The following is a 16,455-nucleotide window of genomic DNA, read 5'->3' as shown; positions in this document are numbered from 1 at the left end:
AGTGGTATCCATCAGGTTTCTCTACTCTCAAGTTACCTTTTTGTTTTCCCTTTTGTAATTAATAAGCAATTTGTGGGAAGATACTTTGAAGTGATCTAAAATCCTATTTTTCATGGAGTTTGGACCTGCTAATTCTAGCGTCCATTTGTGATTCCTGCCTAAATCAATCATTACTATGATGGGTGTGAAATGATGGTTTTTTATAAAGTTGGCATTCGGTTGTAAGGAAGAGCTTTTCCTTATCTCATGTATGTTTGTTGGTTCTCAATATGTATGCAAGGGATTGATTCTTATTTTATAGAGTGGATTGTATTATAATTCAGAACTATCATTGTTTATTTTAATCTTCAAATTGTCCCAGATTTGGCCAGAGGGTGAGGCAGCCTCCTCTGGTTCCTTTGTACATCCTGGGTCTCCCCATCAGAGCCCAACCACCCTGCACGTTGTTGCCTCTTGTCTACTAGACTGGAAACTTGGAGAGTAGTACCTTGTGCATAAGAGACCCTCAATAAATGTTGTTTTAACTATGGTGAAAACAATAGCCCCCTTTTAAAAAGTTTACTAGGACTCTACCTTTAATACCAATAATTATAATAACTTTTCTTTAGGTTTATTTATTTGTTTGTTTATTTAATAGAGGTGTTGGGGATTGAACCTAGGGCCTTGTGCATGCTAAGCATGTGCTCTGCCACTGAGCTATTCCCTCCCCCTTCAACAATAATAAATTTAATGTAATTTCCTAAGTTATAAAAATAATACATGTTTGATGCAGAAGACTTGGAAGTATAGAAAGCACAAAGGAAAAAACCAGTAAAACAAAAATCATTCTTGGTATCAACCAGAGATGATAATTGACTGCATTCTGATGTATATTCTTCCAGTCTTTTCCCTTATGTTTCATAAAAAATTATTGTAATGCATCTACTCTTTTCAAATTAGTGTGTCATTGAAGAATGTTTATGTCATGTAAATCATATATCTGATAAGGGGTCAACATCCAGAATATATAAAGAACTTCAATAGCTCATCAAAAAAACCAAACAACCCAATTTAAAAATGGGCAAAGGACTTAAATAGATGTTTCTCCAGAGAAGAAATACAAATGTCCAAAACCACATGAAAAAAAATGTGCTTTTATATCATTAACATTAGAGAAATGCAATCAAAACCACGATGAGATACTACTTCATGTCCATTGGAATGGCTATTATAGAAATAAACAAACAAAACACAGAAAATAAGGGGGGTATAGCTCAAGTGGTAGAGTGCGTGCTTAGCATGCACAAGGTCCTGGGTTCAATCCCCAGTACCTCCTTTAAAAATAAATAAATAAACCTAATTACCTCCCTCCACCAAAAAAAAAAAAAAAAAAAATCAGTCATTAAAAAAAACCCAGAAAATAACAAGTGTTGACTAGGATGTGGAGAAATTAGAATCCTTGTGAACTGCAGTTGGGGACATAAAATGGTGCAGTCCCACAAAAAATTAAATGTAGAATTACCATATGATCTAGCTATCCCACTTCTGGGTATATACCCCAAAGAATTGAAATCAGAGATTTGAACAGATATTTTTATATCCATGTTCAAAACAGCCTTATCCACAATATATAAAAAGCAGAAAAAAACCCAAATGCCCATCAGTGGGTGAATGGATAAACAAAATGTGGTATATACATACAATGGAATATTATTATTTAGCCTTAAAAAAGAATAAAATTCCGATACATGCTACAACATGGATGCACCTTGAAAATATGACACTAAGTGAAATAAGCCAGACACAAAAAGACAAATTTTATACAATTCCACTTGTATAAGATACCTAGAATAGTCAGATTTATAGAGACAGAAAGTAGAATGGTGGATACCAAGGGTTGGGGAGGAGGGAATGGGGAGTTATTATCTAATGGGTACAGAATTTCTGTTTTGGGAGGGGGAAGGTATAGTTCAGTGGTAGAGCACGAGGTCCGGGGTTCAATCCCCAGTACTTCCATTACATACATACATACATACATACATACATACATACATACATAAGCCTAGTTACCTGCCCCCTCCCCAAAATAAATAAAAAGAAACTGCCACTTAAAACAAAAATAGAAACAGGCAGAATTTCTGAGTGGGATGAAGTTCTAAAGATAGATAGTGGTGGTCTTTGTACAACAATGTGAATGTACTTAATGCCATTGAGTTATACACTTAAAATGGTTAAAATGATAAATTTCATGCTATTAAAAACTAACATGTAATTTTTAGTTATTGTTATAGGGGTTAAAATAGCTTATTTTACCACAATTTAAAAAAGTGTTTTTATCAGTAATTTGCAAACTTTGCTACACATTAGAATCCCCTGGGGATCTTCAACAAATAGTAATACCTGGTTCCCACCCCCAGCTCATTGGCTCTGGTGTGTGGGGGGCCTGGGTGCTGGGATTTTTATAAGCCCCCTAAGTGATTCTGATGTACAGCACCTTTGGGCTCCCAATCTCATGCTCTTCCCACGACACAAGAAGTCTGGGCACCAAATCTCCCTTGGCTGTTGCAGTTAGGGTGGGAAGCATGGCCTGAACCATTCTGTAAAAGGCACGCTCTCCCCTCTCCCCGACCCGCTCTCCTGACTCCAGGCCTCAGCTCAGAAGGTCCACCTAAACTAAGGAGGTTCCCAGTGTTCACCTCCTCTCATCTTATCATAGCACTGGTCACAGTTTTACTTAATTCATTTACTTGTTCACAGTTTGAGGAGTCTGTCTCTTCCACTAAATTCCATATAGATTCCATGAAGGAGGAACAATGTCTTTTCACAGTTTAGACCTGGCACCTCTGGTAGCACCTGGCACATAATAAATGCTCAGTGTCATGGAATGAATACATACTATTTTTCTCTTCCATTGCCTCCCTCTTCCGAGCTCCTGGGTTACTCTAGAAAGGGGTCATTAAGACCACTGTTCTAACATCTTCTAACTCTGTGTCATTTTTTATTGTTTTTGCAGAATTTTTGGCCCTTTCCTAGCCTCCTCTTTCTCTTCAGGGGCTTATTAATTGGTTCGTTCACTTATTCAATAATATTTATTGAGTATCTACTGTGTCCCAGGTACTGCAAAGGTACTGTAGGTTCTGTGGAGCAAAGTGGCTGCTCTCAGGGATCAGTCTGGTTGGGAAGGCAATTGAATAATCACATAAACATAATACTAAATAACAGTAATGCTGTGGAAGACAGGATAGAAGAACCCAGCCTAATTGGGGGATGGAGGCCGAGAAGTCTTCCCTGGAGATGCTGGGTTAGCTATGCAGAGTGGAGTAGGGGCAGGGGCAGTCATAAGAGTAGGCTGGGCTTAAGGAATGGTCTGTGCAAAGGCCCCGAGGCAAGAGGGAACACGGGACATTAGAAGGAACATGGTGAGAGCTGAGGGACACTTAGGGGAGAGACCCAGGGCTGGCCTTGAAGGTCACCTCAGAGATTTTGGTCTTTTCCCTAAGAGCAAGGCAAAGATCACGGATCCTTAGAAGGAGTATATATTGGAGAGGACACAAGTGAACGAGGGTGACCACTCGTACTCTTTTCCCTCAGTTATCCCACTGCAGCACTCTTGTCCCCCTGGCCCAGGGTTCTTCCACCTCTGCTGTCTCCTCTGAGAGCCCCCCGCGCCATCTCCTTGTGTCTCACCTTGGTGGCCCTCTGTCTTTTCCTGGTCAGAGCCTATCTTTCCCCCAGCACTGCCCCTTGCTCTGCCAGCCCCCACGCCACAACAAAGGCCCTCAGGCCTCGGGCCCCATGTGCTGTACCAGCCTCGGCCTCACCACCATCCCCTCCCCTCCAGCCCCTGGTTGGGTGGCCTGCTGTAGAGGGTGCAAAACCCACCACCCACGAGTGGGTCTGGGAACTCTGAGTCCTGGATTCTTACCTTGTGCGGCCCCTTCCTACCTCCCAAGAAAAGCAACCCTGGGGTTCTGGGGCAGAGAGGGTACTGGAAGCCTCTGTAGCCTGGACATAGATTCTCTAAGTTCACCTCAACGTGGAGCCCACGGAAGAGAAACACACAGCAACTCGGCATCAGACTTTATTGTAGGGACGAAGTTCACCGGGGTGAATTCTTGTTGAGGGGGATGGTTAAAGAGGCAAAATGGGAGGAAAACCAATTCTGACAGGAGTGGGGTAGGGGAAAAATGAGTTCTGGGCCAAAGTGAGGCCTTAGAGGGCAAGGGGAGGGACAGAGGGAAGAAAGGGCTGTAGTGGAATGGGGGCAGGGGCTGGGTTGAGGGGGACGTGAAGACACTGAAGGAGCCAGAGCCTGGTGACCGTGGCCTGGGGGCAGGCAGTCTTTTCACGAGAGGAGGCAGGAGCAACAGCAGAGCCCTAGGCTGGGGAAATGGACGGTGCCTTGGATTTCCTGGAAGAGCCCACTGCCCAGGGCAGCCCTCCTCACTTCCGGGCGCCCAGTGCCAGGGCGATGATGAAGCCCAGCACCAGCAGGAACATGGCGACAGAGAGCAGCACGGTGATGACCACCATGCCCCCTGTCCGGGCCATTCCCAGCCCAATTGATTCCGCCTTCCTTCCTGTTAGAAGAGAGAGCGGGGAGGCCTTTGTGGGCAGGAGGGGCCCCCATCCCACCTGAGGCTCTCAGCCTAGCCCCTCATCCATTCATCCAATCAGCCATCCCTTCATCCATTCATTTATCCAACAAACCAACTAATCATCAGAGGGATCCAGACATCCGTCAAATAAACATTTATGAAGCATCTCCTCTGTCAGGCACTGAGGATACAGAAATTAGTCAGACACAATCACTACCCACAAAGTTTAGCAGTGCAGACAGGTGAGTCAACAGCCACTTAAAATGGCCAAGAGCTCAGAGTGAGGATGGAGGTGAGCAAAGAAGCTAAGGGAGCACGGGGAGGGGGCCCTGAGATGGGGCGCAGGGACCGGGGAAGTCTTTGGGGCCTGAGATGTTACTTACGAGGAAGCGTGGACATCGGGATCTCTCTACTGGACTCAGTGGATGCCCCCTTGATCACTAGGTAGGAAATGCTTTTGTCATGAGGTTTGGGAGAGAGGAGAGAATCCACAGTGAGTATCTGGGACTTGGGGAAAGACATAGCCCAGGCCTCCCCCTTCACAGCCACACCTCCCCAAGAAAGGCTCATTCTTGACCCCATTAGCTGTGCCCCCAGTTCTCTCCCCCATGCTGACCACATCCCACCACCATCACCACCAAAGTCAGGACCCAGCTTCTCTCCCAGGAGCCTCTCCCATGTACCCCAGGCCTGGATCTGGTACTTACTAGTATTTGGTTCCTGGCACGAGGTTTGTCACCTGGTATGCACTTAGCCTGGTGACAGTGAAACCAGCCCCACTGTCCACCACGCTCACCAGCTCCCTGCGTCCGCGGCATGGAGGCACCACAAAGCTAGATTTCACCACTGGGAAGAAAATTGGGGGTGAAAGGCAGGGTCGAGTTTCTGGACGCCCCAAGGCGTCGACCCCCCTCTCAGGCCATCCACACTCTAAAGACTGTGTGGATGGCCTGAGTGTGGATGGCCTGAGAGGGGGGTCGATAGGAAGGCATGAGCTGGAGAAGAGATGCCGGGATGCTTGGGGAGGGGTCTCTGGGGACTTGGGGATGCCTGGGAGTGGGTAGCAGACCTTTGCTGTCATTTGCTCTCCGGACCATCAGTGTGGCGTTGCCTCCTGTGAGGTGACAGGGGGGCAAGGCAACTAGCAGGCTCTCTGTCAGCTCCGGGGACAGCAGACCAGAGAGGCTTGAGATGTTGAAGTTGCCTGGAGGGCCAGGAGGGAGTTCAGGGGAGGATTATTCCTCGTCCCCCCGTTGAATCTGCCCCAAGCCCTGGGGGGCCCTTTCTAAGGATGAAAAGTCCCTTCTACTCTGCAGTCGGTTTGCAGAATACAGGTCTTTGCCTATCTGACCACCAGGTGGCAGGCTTGGGCTGCAGAAGCTGGATTCTCCACCAAGCCGCCAGACCCTGGATGCCAGGAGCGGCAGCGCCCAGTGCCATCCCTATCCAAAGCCTTGGACCCTTCGCCACACCTCCCTGCCTCCTGGGTCTGGAAGGGGACCTGGATGTGCCCTGGGCCCAGGGACTGATGCCTGCTCACTGCCATCATCAGTCCCCCACCCCCAACTGGCTAGACCCGCTCCTCTTTGAGAACCTTGGAGGCACAGTGCCTCCTGTCCCGGCTACCCACCCCCTGATCCCAGATCCTCCCCACCCCAGCCAGAGGTGGCAGAGACCTGCAGCCCCAGGGGCCAGGACAGCCAGCAGTATCAGAATCAAGGACAAGGTCCGGACAGGCAGCGGGGATGCCATAGCTGGGCTGGAGCTCGGGCGGGTGCTGGCAGGCTGGCTTCCTGAGACAAGTGAGGCCCTGCCCTGGGGGTGTCTGATTTTGTCCTGGGGGTGGGAGGGGCTAGAGGGGAATCCTGTCCAACCTGCCCCCTGGGCCCTATAGCCTCAGGGGAGGCCCCCAGACAGGTTTTTCAGGATGGGGAGCTGGCCTTCAGGCCAGGAATAGGGTGAGACCCTGACTGGATGTTGGTGGCTTAGTCAGCTGTGAAGGGGCAGGGTAACTAAGGTGGGGAGTAGAAATGCCCCCTCCTTCTGGGACACCCACGTGTGAGGGCGTGAGTGTTCCTGCCTGCACGTGCGCCTGGAGCCTGGCCTGTAGAGGACCACTCCCCCTCGGTGGTGGGGCTGCTCCTCAGAAGGCAAGTTCTGAGGTTGCCCTGGTGTGCAAGAAACAGAGAGTAGCCCTGAGGGGCTCCTGAAAGCATCTTGGCAGGGAAAGAACAGGAGAGAAACTGAGAGAAATTGGTGGTAGTGGGTGAGGGCAGCTTAGCCAAGGGTTCCAATGCTTGGTGTCCCCTGAGGCCCTTGCACCACGCTCTGGGAGAGGCCAAGAGGTGTTGGTGTCAGTGCCTCTCCTAGAAGTGCACAGGGCTTCAGATTCCTCTGGAGAGTGGAGCCAAGGATGTCGGGGAAGACTTCCAGAGAGACTGGAGAAGTGGGCAGTGACCTGTCCAGTGGGGCGGGGGGTGGGCACAGTCAGCTTTGGTCAGCAACCTTTGTTGAACTGTTTGAGAATAAAGAAGAGGAAGAAAAAAGAAAGAAAATGGAGGGGAAAGGGAAAAAAAAAGTTTTAAAAAAAGGAAGAGGAAGAGACTGGTAGGAGAAAACGAAAGAGACACCATGTCTCTGCCAGCACCCCCGCCCCTGTGCTCAGTTCAAGACGTGAAGGAGGAGAGAAGGGATGAGGCGAGATCACCCACCCGGGGTCCCCGGCACTGGCTTTGCTGGCCCGCTGCACACACTCACCCTCAGCCCTCCTGGGCTGTAGATGTTACCGGCTTCCTTTTGTAGCTGTGGAAACTGAGACTCAGAGAGGTACAGCCACTTGTGGAAAGTGGAATACTTTGTCAGGAGAGGTCGCAGCCCTCTACAGAGAGTCTTATGTGTGTCTTTCTGCTCCATGGACCACTCTAGCTTCCCCAGTCCCGGAGGAGGGCCAGGGTCCTGGTAGAGAAGTGAGGGGCTAGTGGGGTTGTGTTCTTACCCCATGGTGGGAAGGGTAGTCTCAAAGCCTGGGGTGCGAGCAGGTGGTGACAATAAATAGAAGTCATGGACCCAAGCAGAGAGTAGGAGGGTCTCAGACCAGCGCGTCTCCAAATTTCACGTGCCTATGAATCACCAGGGATCTTGTTAAAATGCAGTTTCTGATTCAGTGGGTCTGAGGTGAAGCCTGAAATTCTGCATTTCTAACGAGCTTCCAGGTAAAGTTGATAGATGTTAGTCTGGGAGGCCCACACTTTGAGTTGCCAGATGCTCTGTATTGTGTACCCCTCCACCCCTCGCCCCACCACACACACACTGAATCCTCTAAGGCAGATCGGGCAGGTGTTTTTCCCCAGTCTCCCAGGACAGGCTGCCTTTGGGTGAAGAATTGAATTCCTGCACCTTGGCTTTTATTCCCTTTTAGATCAGATCTTATCATCCTTCTACAAATGAAAGGGGAGCTTTTGCACATTGAGAACTTTGGAGAAAGGAAACAGACTAAATGGTGGAATTCCAGGGGTAAAGGATCTTAGTACTCTTCAATCCCCACCAACCTAGGAGGATGTTTACACTTGGGCTTGGGAGATCTCTCTTCCCATTTCAGTCACACACCAGGAGCAGAAAGGAGAAGAGGCTGAGTTTATTACAGGGTGGGTTGTATTAGGTCCACTCCTAAGCTCCCATCCCCATCTGAAATTATCAGTGGGACAGAGTAGGGTAAGGGAGGGCAGAGCTCTTACCAGATTTTAAAAGGATAAGAGGGGCCTGTGCCTTTAAGTCCTCCTTTCTCCCTCCAGTCCCCCCTCCTTCCCCACCCCTGGCCCTCCCTAGGTTTCTGGAGGAGCTGAGAGTTGCGTCTTCTCCCTGCCCTGCCGAGCTGCTCACTGGCTGCTCTGGAGGCTGTGCTTTGCGGTCTCCATGGAAACCATTAGTTGCTAAGCAACTGGAGCATCATCTGTGCTGAGCTCTCGCATCTAATTATCCCATCACAGCGGCTGAGAAGGGTTTGGGGAGCTGAGAGGAGGGGGAGGACAAGCACAGGAGCAAGAGGATAACTCTTTTAGCAGAGCAGATTCATTGACAACGCTGAAGTCATTTAAAGCCACAGCACCCTGTTCCTCTGGAGGATTTCCTCATGGCTTGGAGTAAGGGAACTAGGGCCACAAATGCCTGGAGTCTGTTTCTTGGACCCACTCTTTCTAGGCTGTCTCCCCCTTGGATTCTCGATTCTTTACTCACTCAAGTTCCCTCCCCTGCCTCCTTCCTTCCAAATCCCCTAGTCAAGTCAACAAATATTTATTAAATAACAGGTATGTCCCTGGAACTGTGCTAGGCACCAGAGATATAAAGGTAGGATGAGTTTCTGCCCTCAAGGAGCTCCTGAACTCTCTATTCTGCCCCAAAGATTAGCTCCTAAAACAGACCTACTCTTTCTAAACTATGCTACTTTTTTCTTTTCTTTCTTTGTTTCTTTTTTGTTTTTAATTGAACTATGGTAGTTTGCAACCAGATTGCAACCAGTTGCTCAGATCAGAACCCAGGTGTGTCTGATACACCGATGGTTCTCCTTCCACAACAGGCCACTCTTCTGCTTCCCCATCAGTGAGAAGAAATGTCCACTTGACTCCGTGGGCATGTCAACCTCTGATGGGGACTGTTGTCCTCCTGTTGATGAGTGATACTGTGTGACTTTAGGTGAGTTCCTTTGAACCTCAATTTTCTCACCTATAAAATGGGAAGACTCATTCCTTCCCATTTATCTAGCAAGATATAACAGATATAAAAATGCTTTAAAATAAAGGTGCATGGGGGGAGGGTATAGTTCAGTGGTAGAGCACATGCTTAGCATGCATGAGGTCCTGGGTTCAATCCCCATCAAAAAAATAGTAAAAAAATAAATAAAATTTAAAATAAAATAAAATAAAGGTACAGAAGGAATGTGGAGATCACATTCAGAATCTGTAGGAGCCAGCTGGGGCAGCCCTGAGGACTTGGACTGAGAGGTGAGATGCAGTGTTTGCCAAATGTTGGTCCGATGGGAAATCTGTCCTTAAGATATGAGGCTGGAAAAGGCTGTGAGAATAAGAAAATCTCAGTTGTTCAGTGTTGAAACACAACCGGATGCTTCTTTATTTTTTTGGAATGTTGCCTATGATACAACCACTTGCCCCAAATCTTCTTCCACTGTTTTGACCTTGGCCAACTTATCTACCTCACTACTCTGAGCTGCAGTTTCCTCTTCTGCAGAAAGGGTATAAAATCTGTCTCACCTGGATACTATCACTCAAGCTAATTTATTTAAGAGTGCCTAGCACAGTATCTGGTTCAATAAATATTAATTTAAGTAATTCATCTTATCCTCTCCTTTTTATTAACCCTTAGTGCAGATGAAGTCTAGAGGCTCAGCGGCAATAAATAACTTTCCCAAGATTGCAGAGCTAGCAAGGAATGAAGTGGGATAGAATTCAGAATTTGTTTTTCCAACTGTATCATTGATGCGAAGGGAGATGGTTGGGCAGGAAAGGGATTCTGAGGGGGAAAAGTGACTGAGATGTGGACCAGCTGTTCCTTGTATACCACACATGCCACCGGGGTATGGGGCATGCCGGGACCGCTTGCTCACTCATTTATTCATTCAGTAAATACTTGTGGAACAATTATTCTACCATGGCTACCATGCTAAGTGGTGAGCTACAGAGATGACAAGACGCAATTCCTGCTCTCAAGTTGCTGAATTTTGGAGAAGGAACTGAGGTTAGCCTTCCTAGGTGGAGGGGGTATTCCAAAAAGAGGGAAGAGCACATGAAAAGGCTCAGGGATGTGAGTTATCCTGACACCTTCTGTGAACAATACATCTTGGCTAGGAAGACGTATTCAAGGTTGAACCTGGAGCGAGCTCCAGCCACTGGGTGGGTCAGCAGTGGCTTTATATGCCATGCTTAGGAGCTTGGTTTTTATGCTGAAGAAGACAGAAAGCCTTTGAGGAGTTTTGCTTGTGTAAAGGTCATTCTGGAAACAGTGTGGAGAATGGATTGACAACAGGTAATGCATTGGTACATTGTGTCAGGGTTGCTCTGTAGAATAGAGCAGAAGTGATGGTAGGTCACTTCGGAGGCTAGGTCCTAACAGGCATTGCATCTTCCTCCTTGTTCTCATGGATTGCTTGCCCTGGAGGACTTGGGAGCACCTCGATGGTGAGGTCCACATGGCAAGGGACTGAGGCCTCCTGCCAAGATCCATTGAAGAACTGAGGCCTCCAACCAAAAGCCATGTGAATGAGCGAGCTTGGAAGCAGATCCTCCAGCCCCAGTCAGTCCTTCTGATGACTGTGGCCCAAGCTGGTAACTTCACTGCAAATCCATGAGACACACAGCTAAGTCTTTCCCAGATCCCTGCTTCTCAGAATAAATGTTTTTTAAGCTACTAATTTTGCAGATAAGTTGTTATAAATAGATAATAATACAAATATCTTGGGAAAACAGGTGAAACAACACTTTCATAATTGGGTAAATGAGTCTGGAGCACAGGGGAGAGGTCTGGGATAAAGGGAGGGAAGGTGGGCAATGGTTAAAATCATGAACGTAGAAAAGAGTCCTTGAAGAGAGTGGTGGAAGGGAAGGACCAGACAGCCAATGACATGATACTGGGAAACGCAGCATCTAAAGGACAGATGGAGGGAGAGGAGCTGATGAAGGAGGAATGGGCATTGGAAGAGAACCAAGAGGGAGTAGATGGAGCGTTTCAAAAAGGAGGTGTCAAATGGTATGAATGTCAGGGTTGAAGGTGAGGACTGAAAAATGTCCGTGGGGCTTACCATCTTGAGGGGTGTGTGTGCCCTTTGGAGCAGCTTCCTGCAGGGAGGTGGACAAAAGCCAGACTGTAAGAGTCCAGGGGTAACTGGGAGGAGGTAGAGTTAGAACTGTGCAGACTGCTCTTTGAAGAAGCTTGGCTGGAAAGGGAAGGAGACAGATAACTGGAGGGGATTGGAGTATAGAAAGGCTCATCTATTTTGTTTTTAAATCCAAAGATACAGGAGAGGGGGTATAACTGATGGGGAGGCTTTGGGAGGAGGGAGACAATGGGGTTCAGATCAGAGGTGGAGGCATTAGCCTTTGGCCATAGGAATGACACTTTCCAGCAGAAAGAGTGGGGGCAATTGTGCAGAGAAATGTTATACTTTGGGGGGTTGGCTGGGAAAAGCAGGGGGATGAAAAGGAAGTTAAGCGAGTTTCCTCCTGAATGTCTCTGCTTTCTCTTGGGAAGTAGGGAACTCGGGGGAGAAGGGTTTGGGGCCTGAAAGAAGGGTGAGAGTTTGAAAGAGCTGTTGTGGGGAGAGGAGGACCCAGCTACAAAGAGCCTCGAGGAAGGCTATGTTTGGAGGGAACGACCCACTGAGCTGGGGGACCACTGGTCTTCAGGGGCTCGGACCGCATTACTCAGGGTTCTCCAGAGAGACAGAACCAACAGGATGTGTATATAGAGACAGATTTATTTTAAGGAATTGGCTCATGCGTTGTGGAGGCTTGGCAAGTCCGAAATCCAAAGGGGGAGGCCAGCAGGCTGGAGACTCAGGAAAAGAGTTGCAGTTTGAGTCCGAAGGCAGTCTGCTGGCAGAATTCCTTCTTTCTCATAGGGAGAGGGTGGAGGTGGGTCTCTGTTCTGTTAGAGCCTTCAACTGATTGGATGAGACCCACCCTCATTATGGGGTAATCTGCTTTACTCAAAGCCCACTTTTTAAAAGTTAATCTCATCCAAGAAACACTATCACAAAAATATCCAGAATAACAGTTTGACCAAATAGTTGGGCACCATGGCCCAATCAGGTTGACACATACAATTAATCATCACACTGACCCTGACATTTCGGGAGTTTTTCAAATTACTCAAGAGCTAGAGTGTAGAAATGATAACATTGTTAGATTGTACTGACTCAGGGTTAGGGTTTCCAGGGCGTGGAAAGTTGAGGGTATCGGCCAGAGTGAAGGGAAGGAGAGCAGTTCTTGTTGAGCTCACTTGAAAAGGAGTGACAGGAAGCAGCCCTGCGGGGGGGGGGGGGTGTCCAGTGAGGTCAAGGTCAAACAAAGGTGCGGGAGAGATGGAGGAGCAGGGGCGCATGGATGTGGCAGGACATGGAGTGGAGGCCATTTGGTGGCTCCTGACCAGAGGAAGCCAAGGTCCTTGCTGCAGCTGGATGGGATCAAAATGTTGTGAGGCCGGTAGGAGCTGCCAACCCGGGTCTGTAGGGTCCAGAAAGATAACACAAGCAGTAAAATGAAATGGTGAAACTGGGGCCAACTGGAGAGAGTGTAGCGGCAGGAATTTCGACTAACTAACTGGGCCCCCCTACGCAGCTCTGGAAGAGTTGCCTTGTGAAACAGGGGACTGAGTATGGCCACACCTCCTTGCTTTTTCAAGAGAAGCCAGAAATCTGAATTGTTAGGTAAACTGTTCTTATTTTCAAATTTTAAACCAATATATGTAACGAAAATGCACTTTGTGAGCCACACAGGGTATATCTTTGATGCCCGTTTTGCCCTCAGGGTCTCCAGGTTGTCATCTGGGACCCATGGTGTCCAGAGGGGAAGTAGGTGTTTTGCTAAGTGAGCAAGGAGGAAGGGTACTTGAGGCTGAGGGCAAAGAGGCTGGAGGGTTGTGGACGTAGCACTAGGGGTGGGACGGGAGGGTTGTGCAGCCAGTGGGCAGAGCCCTGGGAGGGAAGGCTTGCAGGGAAGGAAGGGAAGGGGTGCAGAAGTGAAGGAGCAATCACCCTGCAAAGGCCTGGCCACCATGTTTCCACAGACCAGAGAAGCCCCTGACAGGGTTGAGCAGGGAAGCAGCATAATTCATTCTGGTTGTAGAGGTATTACGGAAAGAGTGGGTGGAGGCTTGATTGTGGGGTAATTAAGCCTCTCCTTAGGCTGGAGGAGAGATAATCCATGCAAGAAGTACTGATGGCCCGAATTAATTTATTCCATAAGTGTTTATTAAATGCCTTTGCGCCAGTCACTGCGCTAAGTGCTGGCCATTCAGGGGTGAATAGGACATTGTTCTCCCTGAAATTATGGTCCAGTGGGAGATACTGAAGAGGCCACTACTCACTGCATCAGGAATTTAGTAGAAGATGTAATAATAACAGCTATTATTTATTGAGTGCTTACCACAGGCCAGGCACTGGGCTAAATCCTTTATGTATATTTTCATGCTTAATCCTGACAACCTCTGTGATGTGAGTACTGCTATTATTGTTTTCATTTTATTAATAAGGAAACTAAAGTCAGAGGGTCCTTACAGAAGGGGCAACTTACACAGGCTTGAGTAGTCCCAAAGGGCTTCCTGGAGGAAGTGGTGAATAAGCGGAGACCTGAAAGTTGAGTAGGAGTTAGCCAGGTGAAGGCAGGGGAGGGGTGGTGAGGGAAAATTGTTCTAGGCTGAGAGAGCTATCAGGTTTAGAGGATGGGCCCATTGGAGGGTTAGAGTGGAATTTGGGAAAGTCATCAGAGAAGCAGCTGGGACAAGATGAAGAGTTTTGTAAGCCCCGTTAAGCAATTTAAATTTTTATCCTAAGGCTAAAAGGAAGCCCTTGAAGGGTTTTAAACTAGAGAGTGTCATAATCAAATTTGTATCTTATAAAGATGATTTCTGCTGCAATGCAGAGATTGTGTTGGGTGAACAGCTGGGAGATATATTTTAGACGTCTCTGACATGCTCTTGAGATAAGGCTCTAGGCAAAAGATGATAGAAGAGGAGATTTGGGGGTGATGGTTTGGCTGGGAGGGCTGTGGCGAGGGGAGGAGAGCACAATTAAAGACGCCTCCCAAGTCCTGGCTGGGCAGCTGGATAGACAATGGCACTGCCACTAGCTGGGGATGCGGTGCGGGTGGGAGGAGCAGATTTGCGAGAAGAGGGTAGAGATCTATCAGTGTTGAACTTGCTGAGTTGGGGTGCCTGGAGGACACCCAGGCAGAGGTGTGTGAAAGGTGGTCGGATGTCTGGTCCCGAGCTCAGTCAGGAAAGTTGTCTGCACGGGTGTGACAGCTGCAGCCTTGGAGAGAAGTGCGTGCCAAGTAGGAAGACAAGGTCAAGGACAGAGCCTAGGAAACACCAACACTTATGGGCAGAGGAAAAGAGAAGCCTGCGAAGGAGACCAAGAAGCTTCCCTAAAAGAAAAAAGAAGAGCCGGGAGGGAGTGGTTTCCCAGGTACCCAAAGAAGACCTCCAGGAGGCATGTTCTCCAGCAAACTGGTCCGCAGGGAACTGAAGAGACATGAAGCGTGCTCCTTGGATTTGGCAAGTAGGAGTCAGGGAGATTGCTGCAAACTAGGGGAACGAGGGAACGAGAGGGACTGGGCCGGGCAAGAGGGTGCTGGAGGCCTGATGGTCTGGGTGAAGCTGGCGCTGGGGTTTGGTGGAGGGCTGGAAGACCAGACAGTCGGGGGAGGGCAGGTGTGAAGGAGGAGGGTAGGGGAGAGGCTTTTCTTCTCACCCCTGTGGTTCCTTACACCCTCTTGGGTTGGGCTGGGACCCCTTCTGATTTGCCTATAGGAACAGAGAAGGAGGGTCAGGAGGGGCGTCCTGGGACACTGGTGGCACGTGGAGGGGGAGGTGTGAACTGAAGCAACAGAAGTGAGCTGATCTGGACCAGCCTTCCCTTCAGGCCTGAGGAGGAAGGAGCTCTAGCCCCTGGAGCCCTCTCTACAGAGGAGGGGCAAGGACCTGGGGTCTCCAGCTGGGTGACAAGAGACCCAACAGAACTGTGACCTTTCATCCTTCTTGGGGTCCAGCCATTACACACACACACACACACACACACACACACACACACACACACACACGGACTTCCTGGTTAGGGTGTGGCTCAAGCCAGTCCCCAGAGAATGGGGAGCTGTTTCAAGGTAGCCTATACAGCAAGGGATGATGGGAAGGGGCCAGAATCCTCTTGACTCCTACCTCATCCTCCCGGTAGGGAGGGGTAATCTTGGCACAGCTGCCTAGGCCACAGCCCTGAACTCTGCCTTCTCCCACCTCCCCAGGCCCTGTTTGATATGCACATCAGATATGATGCCCTTTGCAAAACTGTTATTTGTATAGAAGCCCGAGGGAAGGGGAGGGAAGCGGCCTCCTCCTCTTCCCCCCACTCCAGCCACTTCACTTGCAGGGACCTGCAATCAACTGCCTAACCGCTCAGTCACTCTGGCTCACCAGCTCAGGGACTTGCAAACTGAGAGCTGATGGTTCCCCAGCTCTCCACGTGGCCACACTGGAGTTTCTCTGCGGCATCGCTGCCGGAAACAGGCCGGCCTCTGAGCTTCCCCCACCCACACCGTCCTCTCCACCTCAGCCCCTCCTCCCCACCCCACCAGCGCTGAGCTCACAGCACCCCTGCGCCTCCCACTTAGCCCAGAGTCTGGTGCTGTGGCATTTTTGCTCAAGTCTCCCAACTCTCTTTATCTCTGAGAATAGAGTGAGGGCCTCAAACTCATCCACTCCCCCGCCCCCAGCAGTTCCCAACCTGCCCCAAGGATGTCTTGTCCCAACGGCACAGGAGAAGCCGGGGAATGGGACGCTGGCTCTGCAAAGTAGGCAGAGGGCTAGGAGGAGAGGAAATGGCTTTGGAGCAGAGGGGCTAGGGCTGCACCCCACTCTGACTGCTGCTTACCAACCTGGGGCTTTGATCTCAGTTTCCTGCCTATAAATGGAGGCCATAAATCTACCTCTGAGGTCTGTGCTGAGGACTAAATGACACAAGGCATGAGGTGCCCAGCACAGTGTAGGCACATAGTAGGAGCTTAAAAAACCAAGTTCCCTCCCCTCTCTTCACTTTGGGACTCTGCGGAGAGGTAGAACTGGGGTGGGGGTACAGCTCTGTCTCACCCAGGGTGGGAGG

The 16,455-nt window shown here is 49.2% G+C and overlaps 1 protein-coding gene across 1 annotated transcript; it reads right to left on the bottom strand.

Moving 5' to 3' along the window:
- Nucleotides 1-4,053: 4,053 nt before the first annotated feature.
- Nucleotides 4,054-8,371, bottom strand: UPK2 (uroplakin 2). Its single transcript, XM_010953445.3, has 5 exons — nucleotides 6,254-8,371; nucleotides 5,647-5,781; nucleotides 5,285-5,423; nucleotides 4,961-5,031; nucleotides 4,054-4,559 (listed from the first exon to the last, which is right to left on the bottom strand). Exons 1-5 carry the CDS (start codon nucleotides 6,327-6,329, stop codon nucleotides 4,423-4,425), a joined length of 558 nt encoding a protein of 185 aa, XP_010951747.1. The 5' UTR covers nucleotides 6,330-8,371; the 3' UTR covers nucleotides 4,054-4,422.
- Between the last annotated feature and the right edge of the window lie 8,084 nt (nucleotides 8,372-16,455).

The sequence above is a fragment of the Camelus bactrianus genome, chromosome 33 (assembly GCF_048773025.1).
Source record: "Camelus bactrianus isolate YW-2024 breed Bactrian camel chromosome 33, ASM4877302v1, whole genome shotgun sequence".
Lineage (NCBI taxonomy): Eukaryota > Metazoa > Chordata > Mammalia > Artiodactyla > Camelidae > Camelus > Camelus bactrianus.
Note: the sequence above shows the minus strand (reverse complement) of the source record. Positions and strands in the feature narration are given on the sequence as shown.

What these genes read in the sequence shown, in the direction of transcription:
- UPK2 (XM_010953445.3), bottom strand. Translation starts at nt 6,329, where the DNA reads ATGGCATCCCCGCTGCCTGTCCGGACCTTGTCCTTGATTCTGATACTG. An exon ending in CCTGGCCCCTGGGGCTGCAG is followed by an intron (nt 5,782 to 6,253) that starts GTCTCTGCCACC and finishes CTGGCCCTCCAG; the next exon opens with GCAACTTCAACATCTCAAGC. An exon ending in GTGCCAGGAACCAAATACTA is followed by an intron (nt 5,032 to 5,284) that starts GTAAGTACCAGA and finishes TCATGACAAAAG; the next exon opens with CATTTCCTACCTAGTGATCA.